The following is a 25,526-nucleotide window of genomic DNA, read 5'->3' on the forward strand; positions in this document are numbered from 1 at the left end:
ACACCGCCTGCTGCGTCTAGAGCCAGACGTCCCCTCCTCCTTTCCCTTCTTCCTCAAATACTCGGCACTGGACAGATTGTTCCCTGGCTCAGGGCCTAGGGAAAGCAGACAAGGCTTCATTCTCTCCTCCATCCCTTCCTGGGGCCAGGCCCTGGTGAATCAGCAGGTGAGGACCATTCCTACTCCTTGCCTAGAACCCCTGCACTGTTTCGGTGCCTCTGACCGACCTGCCTCACCTGTTGTGACCATTAAAATGACTCTCCATCAGACTTGATTCCCAACAGCCAGCATTGTGCTCTACACTTGGCAAAAGCCGCTGTGGCAGAAACGAGGGCAAGACCATTTCCTGCCTCCGGAGCCTGGTGGCAGGGCTCCACGAGGTGGGAGGGGGACATTCCACAACAGCTTCAGAGGTCCTGGCGGGGCAGTCACTCCACTTCGTCGCTCTGCCCATGTGGGCGTGGCCTCACCACTGGCCCCCCAATCACGGGCAGGGGCGTGTTTACGGTGAGTGGGCGCCCTCCCCCTCCCAGGGTGGTTGGTAAAGAGGCAGGGGCGGGGAAGGGGGCGAGTCTCACGTAGCTCTGCGGCACCGCAGCCTCTTTATAGGAGCCTGGGCTGTTGCCTGTCAGAGCGGAGCTGTTCCTCTGACTGACCTGTTACCGCGGCTGCCACTGCTGTGTTGCACACAGGTGAGGCCTGGGCCCAAGCCGGACTGCTTAGCATCTCCCTTCTCTCCCGGGTGCATCTCCCTGCAGTCTTTCCTCCTGGGGACCCCTGGATGTGCCTTCTCAGTTCTTTGGGACCTTTCTATTCCAAACTCCACGTTCAGCTTCCCCGACAACACCCCTCATTCTTACCTTTCCAGTTTGGACCTCAGCTTTTCCAATCCCAAGTCCTCCTGTCTCCTGGCGTTTTCCTTGGGGCGAACCTTTCCATCCACATCATTTAATTTAATTTTGTGTGTGCATGTGTGTGGGGGGGGTGCACCTCGGTGGTACTCAGGTTTACTCCCGGCTCTGAGCTCAGGGATCACACTTGGTGATGCTCAGGGTACCATATGGAAAGCCAGGGTCGAACTCTGGTCGGCTGTGTGCAGGGCAAGCACACTGTACTATCGCTCCAGCCCCCTAAATGTTTAATTTGAGGGGAGTGGGTGCCCATACCTGACTGTGCTCAGGACTTAATCCTAGCTCAGTGCTCAAAGATAACACCTAGCAGGACTCTGGGGATCATAAGTGGTTCTGGGAATACAATCCTGACTGGCCACATACAAGGCAAGTGCCATAACTGATGTTCTGTCTCTCCACTGCAGCCCCACCTGAATTTTATTTTCAGCCTGCTCTCTCTCCTAGATTAAGTCCCCACTATTTTCTTGCTGTCTCACTGTTAACCACCCCTAGATTCCGCTCCTTTTGGCTCTTCCTGTATCTCTTTTCCTGTTTTTAATTATTTTTTTATCTTGGGGTTTTGGGAGCCACACCCAGTAGAGCTACCCCTGGCTCTGTGCTCCAGGGTCACACCTAGTGTTTGTGGGACCATATGGTACTGAGGATTGAACCGTAATCAGTTGCATGTAATGCAAGTGTCTTTACCCCTATATTATCTCTTCAATCCTGGGGAGAGGTAGTTTTGCCTTATTCTGAAGTCTTGGAAGTAAGGAACTTTTTCTACAAGCTCTGGTGAGGATCAAAAAATGGGGGGGAGGGGGGGAGACTTATGCCTCCCTGAAAAAATAAAGAGCCTAGTTCAATGAAAGTAGACTTGGTGTTGCCAGGGAAAAGGCTCAAGGGACTGGTGGAGCACATGTTTTGCATGCTGGAGTGACCTCTAATATTGATCTGGAAGTAGATTCTGAGGATCACCAGATGTGTCCACCCAACAAATAAAAAACAAACTGAGAAAGAGAGTAGGTTTGGTATCCTACTTGGTCAGCACTTTCATGAGAAAACCTGTAGTTCTGACGCTGTCCCCTTCCCCACCCCCAACCTTCAGCTTCCCCAAGTCTGGGAAAGATGCCACCAGAGACAAAAGATGTTGGAACTGGGGTCCTAAGCCTGCTCATTGGTAAAGAGGCTGTTGCCACTTAGATGCCTAGGGCCCATGCCAAGGACGGCTGTCCTGTTCGCAGCCCTGTGCTTGTTGGGGAAAGGGGTGGAGCCACTTGACCTACATGGCAGAAGAGAAAACAGGAGGCAGTAGATGGGGTCCAGGCTTCATGTCTTGTCTACATTTCAGGGAGCTGCCACCATGCCCCATTCGTACCCAGCCCTTTCTGCTGAGCAGAAAAAGGAGTTGTCTGATATTGCCCTCCGGATTGTGGCCCCAGGCAAAGGCATTCTGGCTGCAGATGAATCTGTAGGTACGTGGGGGCCTGTGTCATTGTGGCAGAGTAGGGTTGGGCTGGCCAGGGAGCCATGGGGATGACTGTACCCCCTTCCAATTTGCATCCAGGCAGCATGGCCAAACGGCTGAGCCAAATTGGGGTGGAAAACACTGAGGAGAACCGCCGCTTGTACCGTCAGGTCCTCTTCAGTGCCGATGACCGCGTAAAGAAGTGCATCGGGGGGGTCATCTTCTTCCACGAGACACTCTACCAAAAAGATGATAATGGTGTCCCCTTCATCCGTACCATCCAGGAGAAGGGCATTGTCGTGGGCATCAAGGTGCAGCCACTGACTGTGGATGACAGTTGGGCATGAATATAGGCTGTTTGTGTGTGTGTGTGTGTGTGTGTGTGTGTGTGTGTGTACTGTATTGGGAATCCTGCCAGAGTAAAGAGGGGTGTGTGTGTGTGTGTGTGTGTGTGTGTGTGTGTGTGTGTATAATGAGAAATCTGCTTTTGTCTCGCCTACAGGTGGACAAGGGTGTAGTGCCTCTAGCGGGGACCAATGGAGAAACCACCACCCAAGGTACAGGATGGGTGGGCCTTAACATGATAGGGTTTGTTGGGTGGCTGACACTAGCAAAGACAAAGTGATGAGGCTGGCACTATACCTGCAGGGTTGGATGGACTATTGGAACGCTGTGCCCAGTACAAGAAGGATGGTGCTGACTTTGCCAAGTGGCGCTGTGTGCTGAAAATCAGCGAGCGCACGCCCTCAGCACTTGCCATTCTGGAGAACGCCAATGTGCTGGCCCGCTATGCCAGCATCTGCCAGCAGGTGTGTGTCTGTGTGAGGTACAGATGGGTGCTGGATGGGAGCGGGTGCCAGGGCTTCCTCCCGCCCTACTGCAGCCCCTCCCACACTCCCGTGCTCTTACCTGCAGAATGGCATTGTTCCCATTGTGGAGCCTGAAATCCTGCCCGATGGAGACCATGACCTCAAACGTTGCCAGTACGTGACAGAGAAGGTGAGTCCACACTGGGGCACAGGCATGTACTGTAGGGACAGCCTGACAGGAGAGTTAAAGGCTCAAAGGCTCAGATTCGGCCCTTGCCCCAAGTATTCTTTCAGTTAATACCAGAACAGATCTGAGTCTGAGTTTGTGCTGAACCGGACAGTCATGCCAACTTCCACAGAGACAGCATAGACAGGTGTGTGGCCGGATCCAAGAACCTCCGTAATCTCTTAATTCCCAGGTCTTGGCCGCTGTGTATAAGGCCCTGAGTGACCATCATGTGTACCTGGAGGGGACCCTGCTCAAGCCCAACATGGTGACACCTGGCCATGCTTGTCCCATTAAGTATAGCCCAGAGGAGATTGCCATGGCAACAGTCACTGCCCTGCGTCGCACAGTGCCCCCTGCAGTCCCAGGTACCACCTGCTTCTTCACTTTCTCCTATCCCTCAGTCCCATCCTCAATAGCCTCTGTGACATTTGGAGAGCTTTGACACTGGAAAAAATAGGAAATGATCCAATAGTTTGGCTTCTCTTCTCCACCCTAGGAGTGACCTTCCTGTCTGGGGGTCAGAGTGAAGAGGAGGCATCACTCAACCTCAACGCCATCAACCGCTGTCCCCTTCCCCGACCCTGGGCTCTCACCTTCTCCTATGGGCGTGCCCTGCAGGCCTCTGCACTCAATGCCTGGCGAGGACAACGGGACAATGCCGGGGCTGCCACAGAGGAGTTCATCAAGCGGGCTGAGGTTGGGGGCTAGAGGTGGTGAGGGAGTGTGTAGCTAGGTTTGCAGGAGGCACTTAGAAGTGACAGCCTACAGGAAGGCTGCTCCATAGTTGGAAGCCTGTCTCATGAGCGGCTGGGGAGAGGACAGCTGGAATAGAGAAGGGATCACTAAGAAAATGATGGTTGGAGGAATCGGTTGGGATGGGAGAGGTGTGCCTAAAGTTGATAAAGGACCAAACGTGATAACCTCTCAGTATCTGCATTGCAAACCATAATGCCCAAAAGTAGAGAGAAAGTATGGGGAATATTGTCTGCCATAGAGACAGGGGGAGGGCGGGAAAGGGGGGTTATACCGGGGATGTTGGTGGTGGGGAATGTGCACTGGTGGAGGGATGGGTGTTTGATCATTGTGTGATTATAACTCAAACATGAAAGCTTGTAACTATCTCATGGTAATTCAATAAAATTAAAAATAAGAAGTGACAGCCTGTCCCTATGGGCCGCCTCAGCCTGCTTACTGTCCCCATCTTTCTTTTGCAGGTGAATGGGCTTGCAGCCCAGGGCAAGTATGAAGGCAGTGGAGAAGACAGTGGAGCAGCTGCCCAGTCCCTCTACATTGCCAACCATGCCTACTGAGTACCCATGTAGACCACTGCCCTTGGCCTTGCCACCTGAACCCAATTTTGCCTTGTAGTTATAGGCCAAGGCCAAGATAGTCAGAGCAAAGATACTTGCGCCCAGCCCTGGATCAATCTCCTTTTTCTTCTTCCTCTTCCATTGCTGTACCTGGGACCCTTGATCAGAGGATAGGGAATCTCACATGACTAAGGGCAGGAGAATTTTCTAGAAATAAGAGAAGGTTGCCTGGGTTTTCCGTGTGCCTCTGCTAGCCCCCATAGTTTCTGATAATGGGATAGCTTTTCCTGGGGTCAGACACTAGACCCAACCCATGCCTGGAGTACATAGCAAATGGCAAATAAATGTAGCAAAACATGCTATTTTGTCTCTGTGTTGTACACCTCAACCTGCCACCTCCCAGTTCCCCATTTCTATTGTCTATTGACCCTCTACTATGGATGTGGAGGGGAAGGGGTGTTTTTCTGTTTTTGGTTTGTTTATGGGCCACACCCAGCTGTGCTTAGGGCTTATTCCTGGCTCTGTGCTCAAGGAACATTCCTTGAGGAGCTCAGGGAACCATATGGGGTGTTGAGGATCAAACCCAGACTGGCCATGTGCAAGGCCCTATCTGCTATACTGTCACTCCAACACAAGAGGGTTTTGCACTTTACTGTGCCTTAAGTTTATGGGAGAGGAACACATTCGTGGCCATTCCCAATTTAGTCTCTGACCTATTGATGCTTGAGGCTGGAGTGTGGGTCTATGGAAGGTTGCAGACATCATGGAGAGAGTTGCATCAGAGAGATGCTGAGCTGCAGCCACAGGCAGACGTGGGACAAGGGGAACCACTGCTGGGGGAGCAGTTGGTGGAGCTCCTCCCACCAAGAAAAGTCCCGCAAGGCTTAAGGACTGTATGTTGAGTGGGGTATCCTGGAAGTTGTCTAGCATTTGAAGCAGATGGGGGATGAGAGAGGCCTAATGTGAATGAAAGTCTGTGTATAGGCAGCCCTGGGAGACACCTGCTGAACTTTAACCCTTTAATCACAGAGGTAAAGAGAAGAGAGAGAGAGAGAGAGAGAGAGAGAAAGAGAGAAATGAGATCAAATGTCTTGTATGTGAGATGCCTTGGAAGAAAGAAGGGGTAGGTGGCAATAGAGATAGCTCAGTGGGATGGAGTACAAGTTTTACATGTAAGAGGCCAGGGCTTGATCCCCTGTCTACATGCTTCCCAAGCCCATCAGGAGGGACTGAACAGGAGTAGCCACTGAACACCAGTGTGTATCACTCGCTCTTTCCCCACATTATCAACCTGCTGGGGATATATGATGTGAACTGGGGAGATTGTGCTTTGTGTAGAGTGAATTTTCAATGCTCTACCCAGCTAATTACTGCAGTATGAAAACAGAGGCCCAGGGTGACCTAATCTTATATTAACAGAAACAAGTCTGTTTTTTTTTTTTTTGTTAGTTTGTTTTGCCACACCTGGTGGTGCTCAGGAGTTACTCCTGACTGCACTTGATCACTCCTGGCGGTCTCAGGGAATATGGGGTTCGAGGGATTGAACCTGGGTTGGCTGTGTGCAAGGCAAGCGCCTTACCTGCTGTGCTATCACTAGCAGAAACAACTAATTTCTGTATGTTCTTGTCAGGCCATTATATAATCACTTTATATTTATTTATTATAAGAGATTTCTATAAAGGAGATACTTTATTACTCTTTCCGTTTTAAAAGGAGGAAACACACTTCTCAGACACATTCAGGTAGTGGAATTTGAACCCAAATGATCAGGATCCAGTGTGTTTACAAACTGTCAAAAGACTTTTAAGGCACCCAGGTTTTTATAAGAAATGAATGCAAGTGAATTTAAAAATACCAGAGTACAGAGGTAGAGCTGAGCAGTATAGCACTTCCCTTGTGTGTGAGGTCCTGAGTTCTATTTCCCACATGCCCAAATAAAATAAAAATAAAAAGCAACAGAATGACCCAGACATGCTAAAAAGGTACTACTAGCTTGCCATGTTTAGGTTTAAGGCTTGAAAGCTCTAGATCGGATAGGGATGGCCAAAAATGCTGGTGATCACTGATGTTTGAAAGTGTCAATGACCTTATTTTAATATTTCCATTTTTCGTTTCCTTTTTCTTCTTTTTTCTTTTTTTTTTTTTTTTATCAGCGGGGAGGAGAGCCTGGGCCACACCCGGAGGTGCTCAGGGCTTATTACTGACTTTTGCAGTCAGGAATCACTCCTGGCAGGGCTCAAGGACCAGATGGAGCGCCAGGAAAAGAACTTGGGTTGGTCAAGTGAAGGGCAAGCGCCCTATCCGCTGTACTCTCCAGCCTCTCAATATCTCCGTTTTACAGGGATAAAAACTGGATTTGGGAGTGGGCGTGCGTGGGGCGTACTCAGTCCTGTGTTCCGAGGTCCGGGAATCCGGAGACGCGCCACCGCCCCTAGACGCGCACAAAACCTTTTTCAAACTAGCCGCTAGGGTCCAGGAGAGCCCCGCCCACCCTCGCTGCCTCTCCCCCTCTTGCCTTTCCGGGGTGCCGCACGCGATTGGCTGCGGTCGCTGCCGCGGCCCCTCCCTCCTCCCCGCGCGTCTCCGATTGGTGGAAGCTTACGCCGCTCAGCCGGGAGCCAGCATGGCTGCCGCCAGGGCAAAAGCCGCCGAGCTAGGTGCGGTGGGATTCGGCGGGGAGGGGCCCAGGGGTCGCGGCTCCGAGGGAGGAAGGCGGGGATGGAGATGAACGACATGGCGGGGGGCTCGGGGACCAGGAGTCGTGGGTGTCGGGAGTAATCTCTTCGGTCTCGGACGGGCCCCGTAGGGTCGGGGCCCCAGAGCCCAGGAGTAACCCGGGCTTCCCCCGGGGGTGGGCCGGCGGCGGAGCCTGCGCCTCAGCTTCTCCCCCGTTCCCGCAGAGGTGGTCCGAGGCAAGCGCGCTGCCCTCTTCTTCGCCGCGGTGGCCATCATGTTGGGGCTGCCGCTTTGGTGGAAGACCACGGAGACCTACCGGGCCTCCTTGCCGTACCTGGAGATCAGTGGGCTTAATGCCCTGCAGGTGAGAAATTGGGGGCGGGGGGACGGCCGAGGCTTGGTGGAGACGCAGCTGATGGCTCTGATGCTCCTTCCCAAAGCTCCGGCTAATGGTGCCCATCAGGCTTGTGTTTGCCCGGGGGTCCTTGGACCCGCACGACCTGAAGAAGTTGCCTGAAACCTCTGTGCAAGAGCAGGAAATTCCTCTGAAATGTGAGTTCTTGGGGGGTGATGAGGTCCAGCACTGCTTTAGTGGTTGACTCACTCCAGATCCGGACTGGGTCAGAGGAGCATGGGTGTCCCGTAAAGGTAGTTAAAAACGTATTAATTCTGGAGAGGTGGCCCAAAGGACTGGAGAATAAGCTTTACAATCCCCCAGTTAGATCCCTGGCACTGCACGGTCTGCCAAACACCTTTTTTTTTTTTTTTTGCTTTTTGGGTCACACCCGGTGATGCGCAGGGCTGAGTCCTGGCTCTGCACTCAGGAATCACTCCTGGTGGTGCTCAGGGGACCATATGGGATCTTGGGAATCGAACCCTGGTCAGCTGCATGCAAGGCAAACGCCCTACCCACTATGCTATTGCTCCAATCCCGGTCTGCCAAACACTTTTGATAGTGATTCTCACCTCTATCCCAGCACTGAGAAATCTAGTATCAGTCGTTACAGGGCATTTTTGGGGGGAGGGTAGTGGAGCATGTCGAGCCCTTCATTCAGAGGTCTGAGCCCTGTGTAGCTCCAGATAGATCTGTTCTCTTGCATGCAAAGCTGTTGCGTAGCCCCCAGCTCTCTCACCAGAGGGCAGTTTTATTCACAAAAGTTAAGATACTTGGGGCCAAGGAGATATTACAGCGGATAGGGCGTTTGCCTTGCACACTTCGGACCTGGATTTGATCCCCAATATCCCATATGGTCTCCCAAGCACCACCCGGAGTAATTTCTGAGTGCAGAACCGGGAGTACCCCCTGAACATCGCTAGGTGTGACCCAAAAAGAAAAAAAAAAGTTAAAATACCTGATCAAGGAATGGGAGGGATAGTACCACTGGCAGGACACTTGCCTTGCATGTGGCCTACCCATTCCTGGCACCCCATAGACTCTCCACAGCCCCACCAGAAGTGATCTCTTGAATGCAGAGCCATGAGCATTGTCGGGTTTGGTTCCCAAATCCAAAGCAAAAGAAAATCTGCCTGATCAAAAGCAATTACTGTTCTCTGTGGGGCTGAGCAGGAAGTGGGTGTTGTGGAAGGAATATAGCATTTGGAATCTAGGCAGGTTTGTACACAGACCTTCAGATGACAAAGATTTCACGAAGTGTTAGCCACTTTCCTCACATTCCAGGAAGTTAGGGATAATTAAGAAGTTAATAATGGTTTCAGAAATTCATAAGTAGGGGAGAAAGTCTTAGATAAATCATGATGGAACTTGCTCAGAGATAAGAGTGCAGGCCTATCTTGAATAACCCCCAACCCCAATCTGGGCAGAAAAGAAAAGCAGACGTTTAGAAGGGCTCGTTGATTTGTTTGGGTTTTGGGGCCATTTTCAGCTGTGCTCAGAGCTTGCTCCTGGCTCTGCCCATGGAAGATTAGTGCTGGCAGTGTTGAGGGACCATCTGCGTCAGCTGCTTGCAAGTTTAGCACCTGACCTGCTATACTATCTCTGCATCCTGGAGAGGCTTGATTTTTTAAAATTCAGTCTAGTTTTTGAGTACTTTTTTTGGGGTAGGCTTTATTAAAAGATGTGAAGGGGGGCTGGAGCGATAGCACAGCGGGTTGGGCGTTTGCCTTGCACATAGCCAACCGGGTTCGATTCCCAGCATCCCATATGGTTCCCTGAGCAACTCCAAGAGTAATTCCTGAGTGCATGAGCCAGGAGTAACCCCTGAGCATCTCCGGGTGTGACCCAAAAAGAAAAAAAAAAAAAGAAAAGATGTGAAGGAATACAGGTTCATTGGGAAAGGGGACCAGAATGAGTCAGTATCGATAGTATTAGTTATTGCACACTGTGTGCCAAAAAATAGGGGAAAGCACTTTACATATATTTAACCCCAACCATCATGACCCTCGTTTCATAATGAAAAATAAACAGTTTAATATTTCCAAAATTGCATGTTTTAGGGTGGGGCTGGGTTTTCTTTCTCTCTTTTTTTTTTCTTTTGGAGTCACATCTGGCAGGGCTTGAGGCTTATTCCTGACACTGTGCTCAGCGATCACTCGTGGCAGCCTCGAGGACCATATGAGCTGCTGGGGATCGAGCTTAGATTGGCCACATGCAAGGGAAATGCCTTACCCATTGTACTATCCCTCCAACTTCCCAGACCTGGGTTTTTAAATCCTAGCCTGACTTCAGTGTTTGAACTTTTGACCAACAAACTGAATCACTTCCCATGTAAGGGCATGAAGGCTAAATCAGCAAGGGGGCTCCATGAGCCGCTTCATCTCATTGGTGTGTGAGGGACCAGGGAGGAGATGAGTCCAGACAGTGCAGCCTACATGCTCTGTACTTCCTAGCCTGCTTCCATGCATGTTAATGTTTTGTTAGAGAGATCAGGTCATTGGCTTCTATAGAAGATTCACATCCTGGATTTGGTGGGTCACTCGTTTTTCCTTTCCCTTATTTTGCTTTTTGGGTCACATCCAGCGTTGCACAGGGGTTACTTCTGGCCCATGCACTCACAAATTACTCTTGGCAGTGCTTGGGGGACCATATGGGATGCTGGGAATCGAACCCCAGTCAGCCGCTGTGCAAGGCAAATGCCCTACCCTCTGTGCTATCGCTCCAGCCCCCATTCCTCTCTTTTCCGTATCTCATATAAACTCACAGTTAGCTCTTGGGACATGATTGAATATTCTGTTTTAGAGGGCAAGAATAGAGTTGGTGTCATGTACTTCCTATTGTATCATGACATAAAACATAATGCTGATTATTTTATGTTGGGTGGTGTGAAGATGATTTAGTGAATGATAGCACAGCGGATAGGGCATTTGCCTTGCACGTGGCCGACCTGGGTTCGATTCGTCCATCTCTCTTGGAGAGCCTGGCAAGCTCCCTGTGGTGTATTTGATCTGCCAAAAACAGTGACAACAAGTCTCACGGTGGAGACGTTACTGGTGCCCACTCAAGCAAATCGATGAACAACGGGAGGAGAGTGCTACAGTGCTACAGGTACTGTCAGCTTGATTTCTGTAATGTATTTACTTTTTTTGGAGGGGGGCCCTCTTGCTAGTGCTGGCGCAACTTCTGGTACGGTGCTCTAGACACTTCTGTCATTGCTTGGTGGAACCATGTGGTGCTGGGGTGCTCAGACTCGAGCCTCGCACTCCATAGCCATTTCCATGGCCTTGTGTGTTTTGGGTGTTTGGGTTTTCTTTAATCCTGACTCTGCCCAGGGGTCACTCCTGGCAATATTCAGTGCTGTGCTGGAGATTCAACTGGATCGGTGGTGTGCACTGCAAGTGCCTTAACATCCTGTACTATTTCTCTGGCCCTGTGTTTTGCTTTTATCAGGAATGTCCATTGACTTGAATTTTGGAAGACACTTATTAAAATAATTATATGGTTTCTTTTTACCCATTAATGGGTATTGTAATGGATTTCTGGTCAAGTGTGTGTGTGTTGTGTGCTGTGTGTCCCATGCAGAACTGCAGATTGAAGGTGGTGTATACATAGAGGCCAGAGCTAGATAGGTGGAAGAGGTGAAGTATTGTGTGTGTTGTGTGTGTGTGTGTGTGTGTGTGTGTTTCTGTGTCCTATGTAGAAATCATTAGAGTTGACTATAGCTGCTCTTGCTGCTGTCCTCAGATGCCAGTGTTAGTGTTAGGACTGAGATTATGTGCAAGGTTTGACCTTGTTCTTCCCATCATGTTTCTTCTGGGGCTAGAAGGATAATACAGTGGGTAGGGCACTTGCCTTGCATGTAGCTGATGCCACCTGTTCAATCCCTGGCACCATGTATAGGTCCCCCAAACACTGCAAGGATTGGTTCCTGAGTGCAGAGTCAGGAGTAAGCCCTGAGCATCAGCAGGTGTGTCACCCAGGCCAAATAAAGCATCGTGCATCTTCCTTTTCCTCTCAGATAAAATGAAAATCAAATGCCTTTTTCGCACTGAGTACCGGATTGCTTCGAAGCATGAAGAAGAGGCTCTGTCACTGGGCAGTGTGCAAGGTACCAGAGGGACCATCACATTATGCATGGATGGGGGTGGGGGCTTGGGTTTCTTTTTTTTTCTTTTTTTTTTTTTTTGGTGTAGGGGGTCACATCTGGCAATCTCAGGGGTTACTCCTGGATCTGCAACCAAGAATTATTCCTGATGGTGTTTTGGGGACCATAAGAGATGCTAGGGACTGAACCTGGGTCTTTTGTGTGCAAGGCAAATGCCCTACCTGCTGTACTATCTCTCCAACCTGGCTGTTTGGTGTTTTTGTTTGTCTGTTTTTGGATCACACCAAACTGTGCTCAGAGTGGACAGAGATCACTCCTGGCTCTGAAGATCACTCTTGGTGGGGCTCACAGGATCATATAGGATGGTGGGGATTAAACCTGGTTGACTGTGTGCAAGACAAGAGCCTTACCTATGGAAGGTGTGTTTCAAACCTGTTCACACCTTTAAAAAAAATTGAATCACTGTGAGATACATAGTTACAAAACTGTTCACAATTGGGTTTCAGTCATACAATGTTCCAACCCCCTTTCTTCCACCAGTATACATTTCCCACACCAATGTCCCCAGTGTCCCTCCCACCACTCCCCTCCCCCAATCTGCCTCTATGGCAGGTACTTTTCTTCTTTCTCTCTCTCTACTTTTGGGCATTACGGTTTGCAGTACGGATACCGAGAGGTCATCATGTTTGGTCCTTTACCCACTTTCAGCACACATCTCCCATTCAGCGCGGTCCCTCCAGCCATCATTTTCATAGTGGTCCCTTCTCTATCCCAACTGCCCGCTATCCCACTACTTGAGGCAAGCTTCCAACCATGGACCAGTCCTCCTGTTCCTTGTTTCTACTGTCCTTGATTGTTAGTCTCATACTATATTCTTTATATCCCACAAATGAGTACAATCATTTTATGTCTGTCCTTCTCGTTCTGACTCATTTCACTCAACATGATGCTCTCTAGTTCGTTCATTTATAAGCAGATTTCTCATGACTTTTTCCTAACAGCTGTGTAATATTCCATTGTGTAGGTGCACCACAGTTTCATTAACCAGTTGTCTGTTCTTGGGTGCTCGAGTTGTTTCTAGATTTTGGCTATTGTGAACAGTGCTGCAACGAACATAAAAGTGCAGCTTTCATTTCTGCTGAGTGTTTTTGCACTCCCGGGGTATATTCTCAGAAATGGCATTGCTGGGTCATAGGGAAGCACAATTTCTAGTGTTTTTAGGAATGTCCATATTGTTATCCAAAAGGGCTGGACCAGTTGGCATTCCCAGGAACAATGAATGTGAGTCCCTTTCTCCCCACATCCACACCAGCACTGGTTGTTCTTGTTCTTTTTGATGTGTGCCAGATGATATCTCATTGTTGTTTTGATTTTCATCTCCCTTATGGTTAGCAATGTAGAGCATTTTTTTCTGTGCCTTTTGGCCATTTGTGTTCCTTCCTTGAGGGAGGTTCTATTCATTTCTTTCCCCTATTTTTTTATGGAGTTGGATTTTTTTCTTGTAAAGTTCTATTCAGTGCCTTATATATCTTGTATATTAACCCCGTATCTGATGGCTATTGGGTAAATAATTTTTTATATTCCATGGGCTGTGTCTGTATTGGGTCACTGTTTCTTCTGAGGTGCAGAAGCTTCTTAGTTTGATATAGTTCCATTTGTTTATCTTTGCTTCCACTTGCTTGATCAGTGGTGTTTCTTTATTTTGTGTGTGTGGGGGGGTGCTTTTTGGATCACACCCGGTGATGCTCAGGGGTTACTCCTGACTCTTACTCAGCAATTACTCCAGGAGACCATATGGGATGCCGGGGATTGAATCCCGGGTTGCCGTGTGCAAGGCAAATGCCCTCCCAGCTGTACTATTGCTCCAACCCCATGTTTCAGAAGTGGGATAGTGGTGTTTCATCTTTAAAGATGCCTTTAGCTTCACTGTCATAGAACACACTATTTTCTTTTATTTTTTTTAACTTTTGAATTGAATCACTGTGAGGTACAAAGTAATTGAGTTTGAGTCATGTTGTGTTCCAACACCCATCCCTTCACCAGTGTGCATGTCCCACCACCAGTGAGTGACCTCAGTTTCCCTCCTACCTTGCCCCTACAGCTGATCACACTATTTTAATATGAAGCCCTTTTTCCTTTGACTCTTAAGTATGTTGTTTCCTTCCTATGGATCAACTCCAAAATCTCTCTGGGGAAGCAAGACTTTCTCAGCAGGGCCACACCTGGCTTTGGGATGAGCGGAGTGTGGTGGGAGGAGGGTACCAGAGGAGAGGGAACAGGTATTTGTTCCTGATGGACCGCCTGCTTCCATCCCCAGAGGCAGAAGCCATGTTATCTGAGTCACAGCAGCAAGCTGAGGGCTCCCTGACCGTGTATATCATCGACGAGAGATCCTCGCTTCTCCCAAAGGTAGGCCGAGCAAAGAGGCTGCAGGGCCATTGCCTGTCCTTGCAGCTCATTCTCCCCTAACTCTGGAGCACCCCCCCCCCACACACACACACACACAAGAAACAAGAAACCCAGGGCCGCACACACACAAGGCAAGTGCTCTGCCTGAGCCACATCTGTGAACTCCAAGAACATTTCATTTTACTGTTTGGGGGTGAAGAAGGGGGAGAAGCAGGGGACAGCTCCCCAGCAGTGCTCAGGATTCCAATGATACTCAGCCAACCAGACCAGGTGGTTCTCTGCTTAGACCCTGCGGTGCTGGGGTGCTGAGAGGCCTGTAGTGCTGCACTCAGCAGTGGTTGGGGGTGTTGTGGTACCTGGGATCACTGCACATGCATATGCTCCAGATCACTGAGCTAGCTCCTGGCCCCCCAAAGATCATTTTTATTGATTTGGTTTTGAGACTATACCCAGCTGTGCTCAGCACTTACTTGTGGTTCTCTACTCCCGCAGTGCTGGGGTACCATTTGACTTGGCAGGGATCGAATGCTGGCTGGCTGCCTCTCCTGCTGTACAGGCTCCCCGACCCCACCAAAAGAACATTTTTATTGTAATCTGGCCTGGTTGGGACTTCCAAATCTCTCTGCTTACCCCCATTCCCTTTCAGCCCCAGCTGACCACATTGGTACCATTTTACTTCAAGCTTTTGGATTTTGCTCCACACTAGGAGGTGTTCAGGGATGACAGTTCAGAGGTTGTTCTCCAGCAGGGTTTCATGGGCCAGACTGGGGGCTGGACCTGGGCCTCCATCTACAGAGTGTGAGCTCTCCCCATTGAGCTAGCTCAAGTTTTAGCACAATGTATCTCTGAAAAAAAAAACAAAAACAACTTAGGGGCCAAAGAGTACCATGGAGAGGGAATTTGCCTTGCATGCAGCTGACCTGAGTTCGATCCCTGGCGTCCCATATTGTCCACAAGTACTACCAGGAGTAATTCCTGAGTGCAGAGCCAGAAGTAAGCCCTGAGCATCGCCTGTTGTTAACCAAAATGCCAAATAAATGAATAAATCAACTTATCTTGTTTTTGGTTTTGTTTGACTTTTGGGCTACACCCAAGAGGTGCCACTCCAACTCTGCTTCAGGTGCTGCGCTCGGTGGTACTTGGGGGATCATGTGGTGCCAGGGGACCCAACTCAGGACTCCCACATGCTTGAGCTCCTGCCCTCTGAACCATTTCTCTGGCCCCTATACTTAGACTCCCTCATTTCACACATATTTGAACATTAATAGTAGAGCACCTGTGCTGCAACTTTAATTATGAGGGTTTTATGAGGTTGTTAATTATGAGGTGGCAGGGAACAGGTGGGGAATCTACACGCAAACTCTCTCCTCTGGTCTGTTTTCATTTTATCACTTGTATTTGAGAGAATCATCCATGATAATACATTGATCCTAATGAGTTTATTTTAAACTGTCTGCTTTTTCATTAGATAGACAATAATTTATCAATTTTGATATTGTGGGCATTTGGATTGTCTCCTTTTTTATTAGAAATACTGTAAAAAATCTTTCGAGGGGTGGCTGGGCGGTTGTCCTGACAGTTCTTCCCCTGGCCACCCAGGTTCTGGGGGGCCTGGGGCCGCTCCCCCACCCAGGGCAGCCCGGGCCATGGGGCAGACGGTGGAGGAGATGAGGGCTGGTTGATTGATCAGATGCCGTTTATTCCATTCTCCCCATGCATCTGCCCCAGTCTCTCTGAGCCTCTGAGCCTCCCATTCTAGTCTCAGGCTCCCCTCATTCCACTCTCCTCCTGTCTCTCCCGCTCTTCTCTCCACGCTCCATCTTGCAGCCTGTGCACGCGCTCTCTCTCTCTCTCTCTCTCTCCCCCCCTCCCCCACGTTCCTGCTCCTGTACATTCTTCTCTGTCCCCCTTGCTAGCCTCTCCACAGTCCTTCATGCTGCCCTGCTCTCTCCAGCTCTCTTGTCTCTCCAACCTTCCAGCACTCTGGGCTGACACTGCACCCAGTTTGGTAGCCAGATCAACATAAGAAAGCCCTTCCTGAGGACCCACCAAATTCAAAGGGAACACCACTTAAGAGGTATTCCAAAGTCTTTCCTGACTGCCCTACTGCAAAATACCCCTTAAGGTATTTTTCTCTTTTCCTTAGTCCAATAACTATCAACATCTTAATACTAGTTATTTTTGTATGGACACAGTAAGAGATAACATTGAGGCTTATAGGGCAGTTCTCCTGGGAACATCTTGCCACAGACTCAGACTACAGCGCTCAGGCCAGATTAATCATTCCTAACCCTAGCAGGGTCCAAATCTAGTTATTACTTTTTGGATCATGACAGGATTTTTCTATGACCAAGCTCTTAACTTATAGTTAAGCATTATGGTGCTGTGGCGAGCCCATCTTAATGCCAGCGTAGCACATAGCTTACTGCTTGCCTTGGTTCCATCGGGGGCGGGGGGGGGGGGGGCGCCCCGCTTGGAAGTAAAGGCAGCTGAGGCTTAGGTGAGAGAACAGATGCCCAGGAGGGAAATATCACTGAGTCACATTACAAAAGCATAGCATATACTGTCTTCTTGTGTTCATACAAAAAGGACATTGCTCTGAATAAACTATGCAAAGGACTTAGGGAGAAGAGAAAAACAATATTTACAAGTCAACAGAGCACAAAGAAAGAAGTTACAAATAAACACAGAGGAATGGGAGCACTGTGTTGGGAGCAACCCAATAAACCTAAACAATCTGAGGTTATGCAGGAAGGACAAAACAGTGTTATTCTACAAAATACTTCTGCTGTTTTGCGAACATTGTTTATGAACATTGTGTGTTTGGTGGGAACCAAGAGAGATACCGTGTGTGTGTGTGTGTGTGTGTGTGTGTGTGTGTGTGTGTGTGTGTGTTTGGCGAGAGCTGGGAGAGATGCCCAGTGGTGTGGTGCCAGGTGCCCCACCAAGTGCTCATGCTTAGCCCTTTGGACGATCCCATCCCTCTGGGCCCTGTAATGTGAATGCTCCTCGACTTGCTTCTTCGCTATGTGCCATTGACTTTTTTCATTCTGCGTTTTTCATTCTGCTTTTTTTTTTTTTGCTTTTTGGGTCACACCTGGCAATGCACAGGGGTAACTCCTGGCTTTGCACTCAGGAATTACTCCTGGCGGTGCTCAGGGGACCATATGGGATGTTGGGAATTGAACCCGGGTCAGCAGTGTGCAAGGCAAACGACCTACCCACTGTGCTATCACTCCAGCCCCTTATTCTGCTTTGTTTTTTTTTTTTGCTCAGCTGCCATTACTTCTTTTCTGGATATGGAAAGTATTGACAAACATATCTACTGGGGAAGAGAAGGGATTGGAAGTGAAACCACCATAGATACCTGTAGCTCAGAAATGCAGAGTTAAAGTGTTGATCACAAATCCAAAGAGAGGTGTAGTCCTGTTGGTCAGTGGCCAGGTTTTCAGCGTGATCTCCTCCATGCTTCACTGGGCCGTGGCCATCCTGTCCCTTGCTTGCTTCCTCACAGGACATGGTGAGCTGCATTGGACCCAAAAGGACGGCGTTCACCCGGGGAACACTGCACCATCATGCCTTTTCTTTCATTGACCTCCGTGTAAAGGAGATTGTCAGAGCCATGTCTTTGGCTGAGGATGTGCTTGCCGCCGCCTTGGCTGACCACCTTTCAGAGGACAAGTGGAGCTCCGATAAGAGGCGGCCGCTGAAGTCCAGCTTGGGTAGGCGGCAGGGCTCTCCCATGGGAGGAGAGAGGCTGCAGGGAGCAGGAGGGGAGTCTGCGTGCACATGGTTCCCTCTGGTCCTCCTGGGCCTCTGCTTCTCCTTCACACCTACAACATTCCCCCTGTTGTAGCCTCTCTTTGGCCCTCTGAGGCTAACGAGCCCCATTCCTAAAGCGGAAGAAGCTTTGCTCACCCCTGGGTCCATCCTGCCCCTCTGCCATGACCCCAGCGGTGCCCCTGACCTCCCTCCCTCCTGTTGCGTAGGCTATGAGATCACCTTCAGTTTGCTCAACCCAGACCCCAAGTCCCATGAAGTCCACTGGGACATCGAGGGGGCAGTCAGGCACTACGTGCAGCCCTTCGTGGACGCCCTCAGTGTCGCGGGCAACATCTCTGTGGACTCGCAGGTGAGACAGGGCTGGGGGTTGGGGGCATCCTTCTATTTTCATTTATTAATTTATATTTTGTTTTGGGGTTATACCCGGCGATGCTCGGTGCTTACTCCTGGCTCTGCACTCAGGAATTCCTCCTGGCCTTGCTCAGGGGTCCCAAGGATCAAACCCGGATCTGCTGTATGCAAGACAAGCGCCTTATCCGCTGTACTGTCTCTCCAGCCCTCAAGGCGGAGGCGCCCTTTCTGCTGCCCCATTCTTTTCACTCTTCATCCAGATCACGTGTGCAAGTGCGGCCTGCGTTCGGCTGCGAGGGGGCTGCTCGCTGGGGACCCACTGAGAGTGCGTGTGGTTCTGATGCCTGCTCTCCCTCCGTGGGGGTCCCGCTGGGACTGGCTCCCTCCATAACTGTTGTCCCATCCTTAAGGAATTTACTGTTTTTTTTTAAAACCAACTTGCTGAAATGTTGAAATATGTTGATGTAGCTCCGAAAAAAGAGGTGAAGAATGGAGCCTTTTGTGTCACACAATGTCCTTTCAGAGAGGGAGACATTTTTGCCAGGTCTTGGGACTGGAAGTGATTACTTGTGAATAACTGACTTTATTTGATCTTTTGGACCCTGAATTGTGCCATTTGTTTCTCTCTTTGTTTAGGCTGTTTAAAAACAAAACAAAACCCTGATAAAATAAAATATGATAAAATATCCAAAAGGGCATATTTATTATATTTGCTCTACCTTGTTTTTTTCCCTTATGCTTCTTTTCTCTCAAACTTGATTTTATCTCACCTATTTTAAGATAATCTCAACCCTATTTTTTTCCTCACCCTAGACAGAGTAAAATAGAAATCAACTGAATAAACCTCCCTCTTCATTATACAGATCCTTTATTATGCCATGCTGGGGGTCAACCCCCGCTTTGATGCAGCTTCCTCCAGCTACTACTTGGCTGCACACAGCCTCCCGCATGTCATCAACCCCGTGGAGTCCCGCCTGGGTGAGCCTGGAGCGGGAAGGGTCTTTCTGCCAGGCGTGGGAGGGATGCTGTGGGCCCTGCCTAGGCTTGGAGGCAGGAGTACAAGAGTGGTTCCTGGGAGGGAGGGTGGTTAACCTGAGGGTATGAGCTGAAGCCTACTGGCACCATATCTGGCATTAAGTCTCGGTCTCCTGCATGCAGTGTCTGTTCGACCCTTTGACCATCTTTCTGGCCTCTTAAACATGATTGTTCTGGGTGGTTGTGGGGAGGCTTATGCCACACCCAACAGTGCTCAGGGTGTGTGTGCTCCTGACTCAGTGCTCAGGGATCACTCCTGACCGTATGTAGTGCCAGAAATAGAACACGATTTGGCTGTATGCATGGCAGGTGCCCTACCTGCTATACTATTGCTTTAGCCTCAGCATGATTTTTCTCTAGGGGCCTTTACACCTGGCTGTGCTCCAGACTTGCTCCTGGGGTGGTGGTGGGAGGCTCTGGAAGCCAGAAGGGGTACCAGAGGTTGAACTCATGTTGGCTGTGTTGAAGACAAGTATGGCCTTACCCACCATACTGTCTTTCAGGCCCCTCCTGAATAAACAGGACTTTCAATTTTTTTATCACACCTGGTGATGCTCAGGACTTACTCCTGGCCCTGGGCTCGGGATCACTTCTGGTGGACTCAGGGGTGCCCGGGTGAGCCATATGCAAGGCAAGAGCCCTACCCACTGTACTATCCATCTGCCCCAGTATTATAGTTTTTTTTCATTTTGGGGGATAGGACCTAGGAAGATGAGGTATGCCGAAGAATTCTCATGCAGGCCGCTGAGGTGAGCCTGGCACTACTTGTGCAATCTCATTTCATCTCCCAGGGGTATGGAGGAGCAGCACACGAGAGACCTTGGCAGACTGCTTCCTTCCTTCATTCAGCAGTATTAGCCAAGGGATTGCTGTATGATGGCAGTGCTGAGTCCAGAGAGCGGAGGGCATTTCAGCAAGGGAACATGGGCCTCAGTGCAGAAGAATGAGAGCGTAGATATCCAAGGAGCCCAGAGAATGTGTGTGGCTGAACTGCAGGGGAGTGGCCAAAGACGAGGCAGGCAAGGGAGGCCAGGAGGTGGGCAGGCAACTTACCGTGAAGGACCACAGTAAGAGCTTGCAGGTGAACCACTGTGAATGGCTAGCCATGAAGGATAGTGAGCCGGGAACTGACAATGAGGCCTAGGTGATACGTGTGCATAAAACTTATACAGGCAGGGGCTGGAGCAATAGTACAGCTGGTAGGCTGTTTGCCTTGCACGCGGCTGACCTGGGTTTGATCCCTGGCATCCCATAACATCCCCTGTGCACTGCCAGGAGTGATTCTTGAGTGCAGAGCCAGGATGCTGGGTGTGACCCAAAAAGTAAACAAAACAAAACCCAACTTATACGGGCATGACATGGAGTGGCTGAGAAAACTCTCTCAGTCAGGCAGCCAGCGTCCAGGGCCCTCTGCGGGCTAAGGACTGCCCTTCCTCTGTGTGGCACATCTCAGGTGGCTTTACCATAAAACTCAGAACTGAAGCATTGCCCCCAGTGCTTGTCTGCTGGGGAAACAACTGAGGCCCAGAGCGAGTGACGGGTTCCTTCGCCACTTCCCTGGAAGGGCACTAGGTTCATTGTGTTCTCATTGTGTGCCCCTTCTCTGTTTTCCGCAGGATCCAGTGCTGCCTCCCTTTACCCTGTGCTCAACTTCCTGCTCTATGTCCCTGAACTGGCCCACTCCCCGCTGTACATTCAGGACAAGGACGGAGCTCCAGTGGCCACCAACGCCTTCCACAGTCCCCGCTGGGGTGGCATCATGGTAATGGGCACACTGAGTATATCCCAGAGGCTCCAGGGACAGACCGTGTTCCCCGAGACCATTCCTGCTGTTCTTCCGTGTCCGCTGGGGTTCAGAGCCTGTGGGAGGGGTGGGCTGACACTGGGAAGGGGAGGGCACCGCTGGCACACATACTCCGCCTATGCCAACCCTGCTGCTCCTTACGGTTTTGGTTTTATTTCTTGTTGTTTGGGGACCATTCCTGGCTGTGCTCAGGAGATACTCCTGGTTCTGTGCTCAAGAGTGACCCGATAGTGCTCGGGGACCCTTGTGTGGGAGCAAACTGGGGTCAGCTTCATGCAGAGTGAGTGCCATCACCTCTGTCCCCTGTACCACCTCTTAGGCCCTTTCCAGCCTCTCAGGCCTTGCTGTTTGCATCTGTCAGTGTTTTTCTGTGCTGTGATCCATGTGCAGCTGCAGTGTGCATGTCCTGAGGACTCCTCTGATCATCTGGGACTCGCCCCTGTGTGTGGGAGTCCACAGGGCAACTTGGGAACTTGGTCTCCTCACCTGGACTGAAGTTTCTCATAGAAATTTCTAAAATGGAGTTGAAAAATATCCCTTTGAAGGGGGCCATGAAGGCCATTTATGTAAAATTCCTGCAGTGGCCAGTTGAGGGGACCTTCGAAGGTGAGAGTTAGGATCCGAGAGAAGCAGATCTTGAAACAGCATCAACTGTCCCGGTGTTTCTGAAGGGCGCAGGCTGGGACTTCCCTTTCCCTCAGGGTGTCCAGCGTGTGCAGGGCAGTGTGTCCACACGGTCCTGGCTGGCTGTGGGCAGCCTCGTGTGCCTTTTCAGGTCTACAACGTGGACCCCAAAGCCTACAATGGCTCGGAGCTGCCAGTGAAGGTGGAGGTGGACATGGTGCGCGTGATGGAGGTGTTCCTGGCGCAACTGCGGTGAGCTCCCGGCCCGTCTGCTCGTCTCTCTTAGCAGGACACAGAAACCCAGAAAGGTTTCAAGGCACAGCTCCATCCTTCTAGGATGGATGAGTGCTGACAAAACCTGTTTCATGAGAAACAGACTCACCAGGGCCAGGTTCACTGGGAATGATTATGGGTTCTTAAGAAAATAGTGCTTAAAAAAAGAAAATAGAGGTTGGAGAGAGTACAGGAGTCAAGGTGCTTGCCTTTCACCCCCCAGTTTGAATGTTTGGCACCCCTTATGCCAAACTCCTGGCGGTGCTTAGGGAACCGTATGTGGTGCAGGGCATCAAAGCCAGGTCCATAGCACGCGAGGCAAGTGTCTTCCTTGTACGTTGTACTCTCTCTCCGGCCCATGTCTCCTTTTTCAAATTTTTGTTTTTGGAGTCAAACCTGATTACTCAGAGTCTGGAACAATAGTACAACTGGGTAGGGCACTTGCCTTGCACACAGCCAACCTGGGTTTGATCATACTCTCTGGTCCTCTGAGCACCGCTAGGGGTGACTCCATAGTGCAAAGCCAGGAGTAACCCCTGAGAACTGCTAAGTGTGGCCCAAAAAAACAGAAACAAAAACAGCCTGACTACTCAGGGACCAAGGATGGCACCTGGGACTCTCCTGCGTAGCCTGCACACTTGCCCTTTGAACTCCTTGGTTCTCTTTGTTATTATTTATTTCATTTTGGTTTTGGCCACTGCTGAAGGTGCCGGGGCCACCAGGCTACATCTAATAGTGCTGGGATGTGGGATGCATATACGGTTCTGGGGATCAAGCCCAGGGCCACACACAAGCAAGGCCTGTGCGTTAATCATTTGAGTCACATCTCTGGCCCCATCCTGTGCTAACTCACCCGCTGATAAGAGTTTGCCTCTGTGAGGAGTCTGGGGCTGTGCCTGTGCTAGTCAGGAGAGGGGGCTTCTGAGGTGTGAGTGATGGCTGCCCGAGTCCAGCTCAGAGAGGCACTTACAGGCCTGCTTTGTCTGAAGTGGGCCTGGCCCATCCACGAACTGAGTCTCTGGAGTCTTATTTGTCTAAAGAGGGCGAGAGAATTAGCCAAAGTGCCATCAGCAGTATTTTAGCCACGGAAGCTTTTTCCAAGAAGGCCTTAGAATCGTGTAGAAATAGGTGAGAGTGAAAACATGGGTTGCAGTGAGGTTTGGGGTTTCTGATTACATCACTGGTACCACTCACCCCCATCCCCCGTCCCCCAAGGCCCTGAGCTACTACTTTCCTGCAGCCCTCAGGGTTCGGCTGAAAGTCACTAGTAGTCCTTCTGGGACCCCTTGCTGCCTTCTCCACCCTCTCTGCACCTGCCTCCTTGACCCTCTTTCCTTACTCCTCCAGGCTGCTCTTTGGAATTCCCCAGCCGCAAATGCCCCCAAACTGCCTGTTTCTCGGGCCTCTGAGTGGAGGGCTGATGACCTGGGAGGTGGACCGGCTGCTGTGGGCGCGGACCGTGGAGAACCTGGCCACGGCCACGTCCACTCTCACTTCCCTGGCCCAGCTTCTGGGAAAGATCAGCAACATTGTCATCAAGGACGATGTGGCCTCGGAGGTGAGGTGGTCAGGGATGGGTCCTATGGGCAGAGGGCAGGAGGGTGGCGGGAACAGAGCTCGGACAGCCCGATGAGGTCCAGGATGTCAGTGGACGCGCCTGCCTTCTAGAGTTTCTGACAGCGGCTCCCTGCCAGATCCCAGTCGGACTGTGAGGTTTTGAGCAGAATCTGAGGAAATCCGACCCCCTTTTACACTGGCCCCCTGCAGCCTGGTGAACTCCAGGGAACCTCTCATGTACTTCAGAGGATGCCCCCAGCCTCCAGCTCCCTCCTGTGCCCAAATGCCTCCTAGTTTGTAATGCCCTTGCCTGCTTCTCAGGTGTACCGGGCTGTGGCCGCCGTCCAGAGGGCGGCCGAAGAGCTGGCCTCAGGGCACCTGGTTTCTGCCTTCACCTCCAGCCAGGAAGCCGTGACGTCCTCAGAACGAGCTTTTTTCGACCCCTCACTCCTCCACCTCCTCTATTTCCCCGATGACCAGAAGTTTGCTATCTACATCCCGCTCTTTCTGCCCATGGCTGTGCCCATCCTCCTGTCCCTGGTCAAGATCTTTCTAGAGATGCGCAAGTCCTGGAAGAAGCCTGAGAAGAGAGACTGAGCAGGGCAGCGTCTCCGGAGAAGCTGCCTTTTGGCTGGCGTGCGGTGTAAGGTGGAGAGGAGCATTCACAGGACCTGCCACCAGCTACTGGTTGTGTCTCCTGCCCGTCGCCCTCCAGCCCAGTCACAGCACTCCATCCTGGGATTCCCTCCCCTGCTCTCCCCTCCCTTCCCCTCCCTCCCCTCTTCTCCAGAGTCACATTATCTGGCTCCAACTTGAAGGCTTTTGCCTCTCAGCCTGGGGGACAGGCACTGCTGGGACATCTTCTCTGTCCATCGCTGTCCCTGTGCTCTGAGAGGATGCATCTGGGGAAGCCCTGTGTGGAACTTGCACCCCGCCTGCTGCTCTACTTCTCCAAGCCCTCTGAAGGTGCCCTGACACCCTCTGCTCCCCCACTCCCGTGGAGGGGCTGCCACTCCTGTTGGGTCTGGCTTGATCAGAAGGAGTCCATGAAGCAGCAGTCTGGGTACCCAGAGTCCTTTCAGGGAGGCTAATGGTGATGGGGACCCATCTTGCTCCAGCACTTCTCTGGGGTGCTGTGGAGAAACTACTTTGTCTCTCAGTCTCTCACTACAATGGCACTGATGATAACCTCACTTGCTGAGGCGGTCGTGAGAAGTCGTGTGCTGAGTGAGAGTGTGTGTGTGTGTGTGTGTGTGTGTGTGTGTGTGTGTGTGTGTGTGTGTTATTCTGGGCCTCAATAAACGTGGCTTGAATGTGAACTGAAATGATGGAAAGTATGAGCATACATCCTTTGCATTCTTCCTCTTCAGGGGTACGTAACCTTTGCCTAGTCTCCGCCTTCCCTCAGCTCGCATCCATCTGATCTCATGCCCCTTGTGCTTCTCTGGTCCAGAAACCTAGGCAGCTGCCATTCAGCATTTCCTGAATTTCCTGGCGGGGCTGTTAGCATCTACTTCTGCGCTGTTTAGCAGGGGATTAGGGAGGGAATGGCTTGTAGTAGTGGAGGCCCTCGGTTACCAATTCATTAAGGCCAGGGTTGTGGCTCAGTAGTAGAGCACTTGAATGAGGTCCTGGGTTTGATTTCTTAGCTCAGCAATAAAACAACTAATACTCCTCAGTAACTGAGGAGAGGCTAGGCATTTAGCACAGCCCCTTTAGATTGATTTGTTGTTTTTTGGGGGGTAGGGCTTGAAGCCACATGCTGTGGTACTCAGGAGCTGATCCTGGTTCTGCTCTGGAGTGACCCTATGC

The 25,526-nt window shown here is 50.7% G+C and overlaps 2 protein-coding genes across 2 annotated transcripts; both read left to right on the top strand.

Annotated features, from left to right (window-relative positions):
* Positions 1-537: 537 nt before the first annotated feature.
* On the top strand, positions 538-5,043 carry ALDOC (aldolase, fructose-bisphosphate C). The gene is made up of 9 exons (XM_056127153.1): positions 538-692; positions 2,239-2,362; positions 2,455-2,666; positions 2,858-2,912; positions 3,004-3,164; positions 3,271-3,354; positions 3,584-3,758; positions 3,890-4,089; positions 4,608-5,043. The coding sequence occupies exons 2-9, from the start codon at positions 2,251-2,253 to the stop codon at positions 4,701-4,703; spliced, it is 1,095 nt and encodes a 364-aa protein (XP_055983128.1). The 5' UTR covers positions 538-692; positions 2,239-2,250; the 3' UTR covers positions 4,704-5,043.
* Positions 5,044-7,301: 2,258 nt separating this feature from the next.
* Positions 7,302-24,361, top strand: PIGS (phosphatidylinositol glycan anchor biosynthesis class S). The gene is made up of 12 exons (XM_056127274.1): positions 7,302-7,360; positions 7,604-7,743; positions 7,820-7,931; positions 11,792-11,881; positions 14,196-14,287; positions 17,802-18,009; positions 18,277-18,419; positions 19,285-19,399; positions 21,073-21,218; positions 22,036-22,136; positions 23,505-23,715; positions 24,036-24,361. Exons 1-12 carry the CDS (start codon positions 7,327-7,329, stop codon positions 24,309-24,311), a joined length of 1,668 nt encoding a protein of 555 aa, XP_055983249.1. The 5' UTR covers positions 7,302-7,326; the 3' UTR covers positions 24,312-24,361.
* Positions 24,362-25,526: the final 1,165 nt, after the last annotated feature.

This window comes from Sorex fumeus, unplaced genomic scaffold (genome assembly GCF_029834395.1).
Source record: "Sorex fumeus unplaced genomic scaffold, SorFum_2.1 ptg000063l, whole genome shotgun sequence".
In the NCBI taxonomy this organism is placed as follows: Eukaryota; Metazoa; Chordata; class Mammalia; order Eulipotyphla; family Soricidae; genus Sorex; species Sorex fumeus.

Coding starts and splice junctions, on each gene's coding strand:
- ALDOC (XM_056127153.1), top strand. CDS start 2,251: ATGCCCCATTCGTACCCAGCCCTTTCTGCTGAGCAGAAAAAGGAGTTG. Junction 2,913..3,003: donor TGGAGAAACCACCACCCAAG/GTACAGGATGGG, acceptor CTATACCTGCAG/GGTTGGATGGACTATTGGAA. Junction 3,165..3,270: donor ATGCCAGCATCTGCCAGCAG/GTGTGTGTCTGT, acceptor TCTTACCTGCAG/AATGGCATTGTTCCCATTGT.
- PIGS (XM_056127274.1), top strand. CDS start 7,327: ATGGCTGCCGCCAGGGCAAAAGCCGCCGAGCTAG. Junction 7,744..7,819: donor GTGGGCTTAATGCCCTGCAG/GTGAGAAATTGG, acceptor TCCTTCCCAAAG/CTCCGGCTAATGGTGCCCAT. Junction 22,137..23,504: donor GTGTTCCTGGCGCAACTGCG/GTGAGCTCCCGG, acceptor TTACTCCTCCAG/GCTGCTCTTTGGAATTCCCC.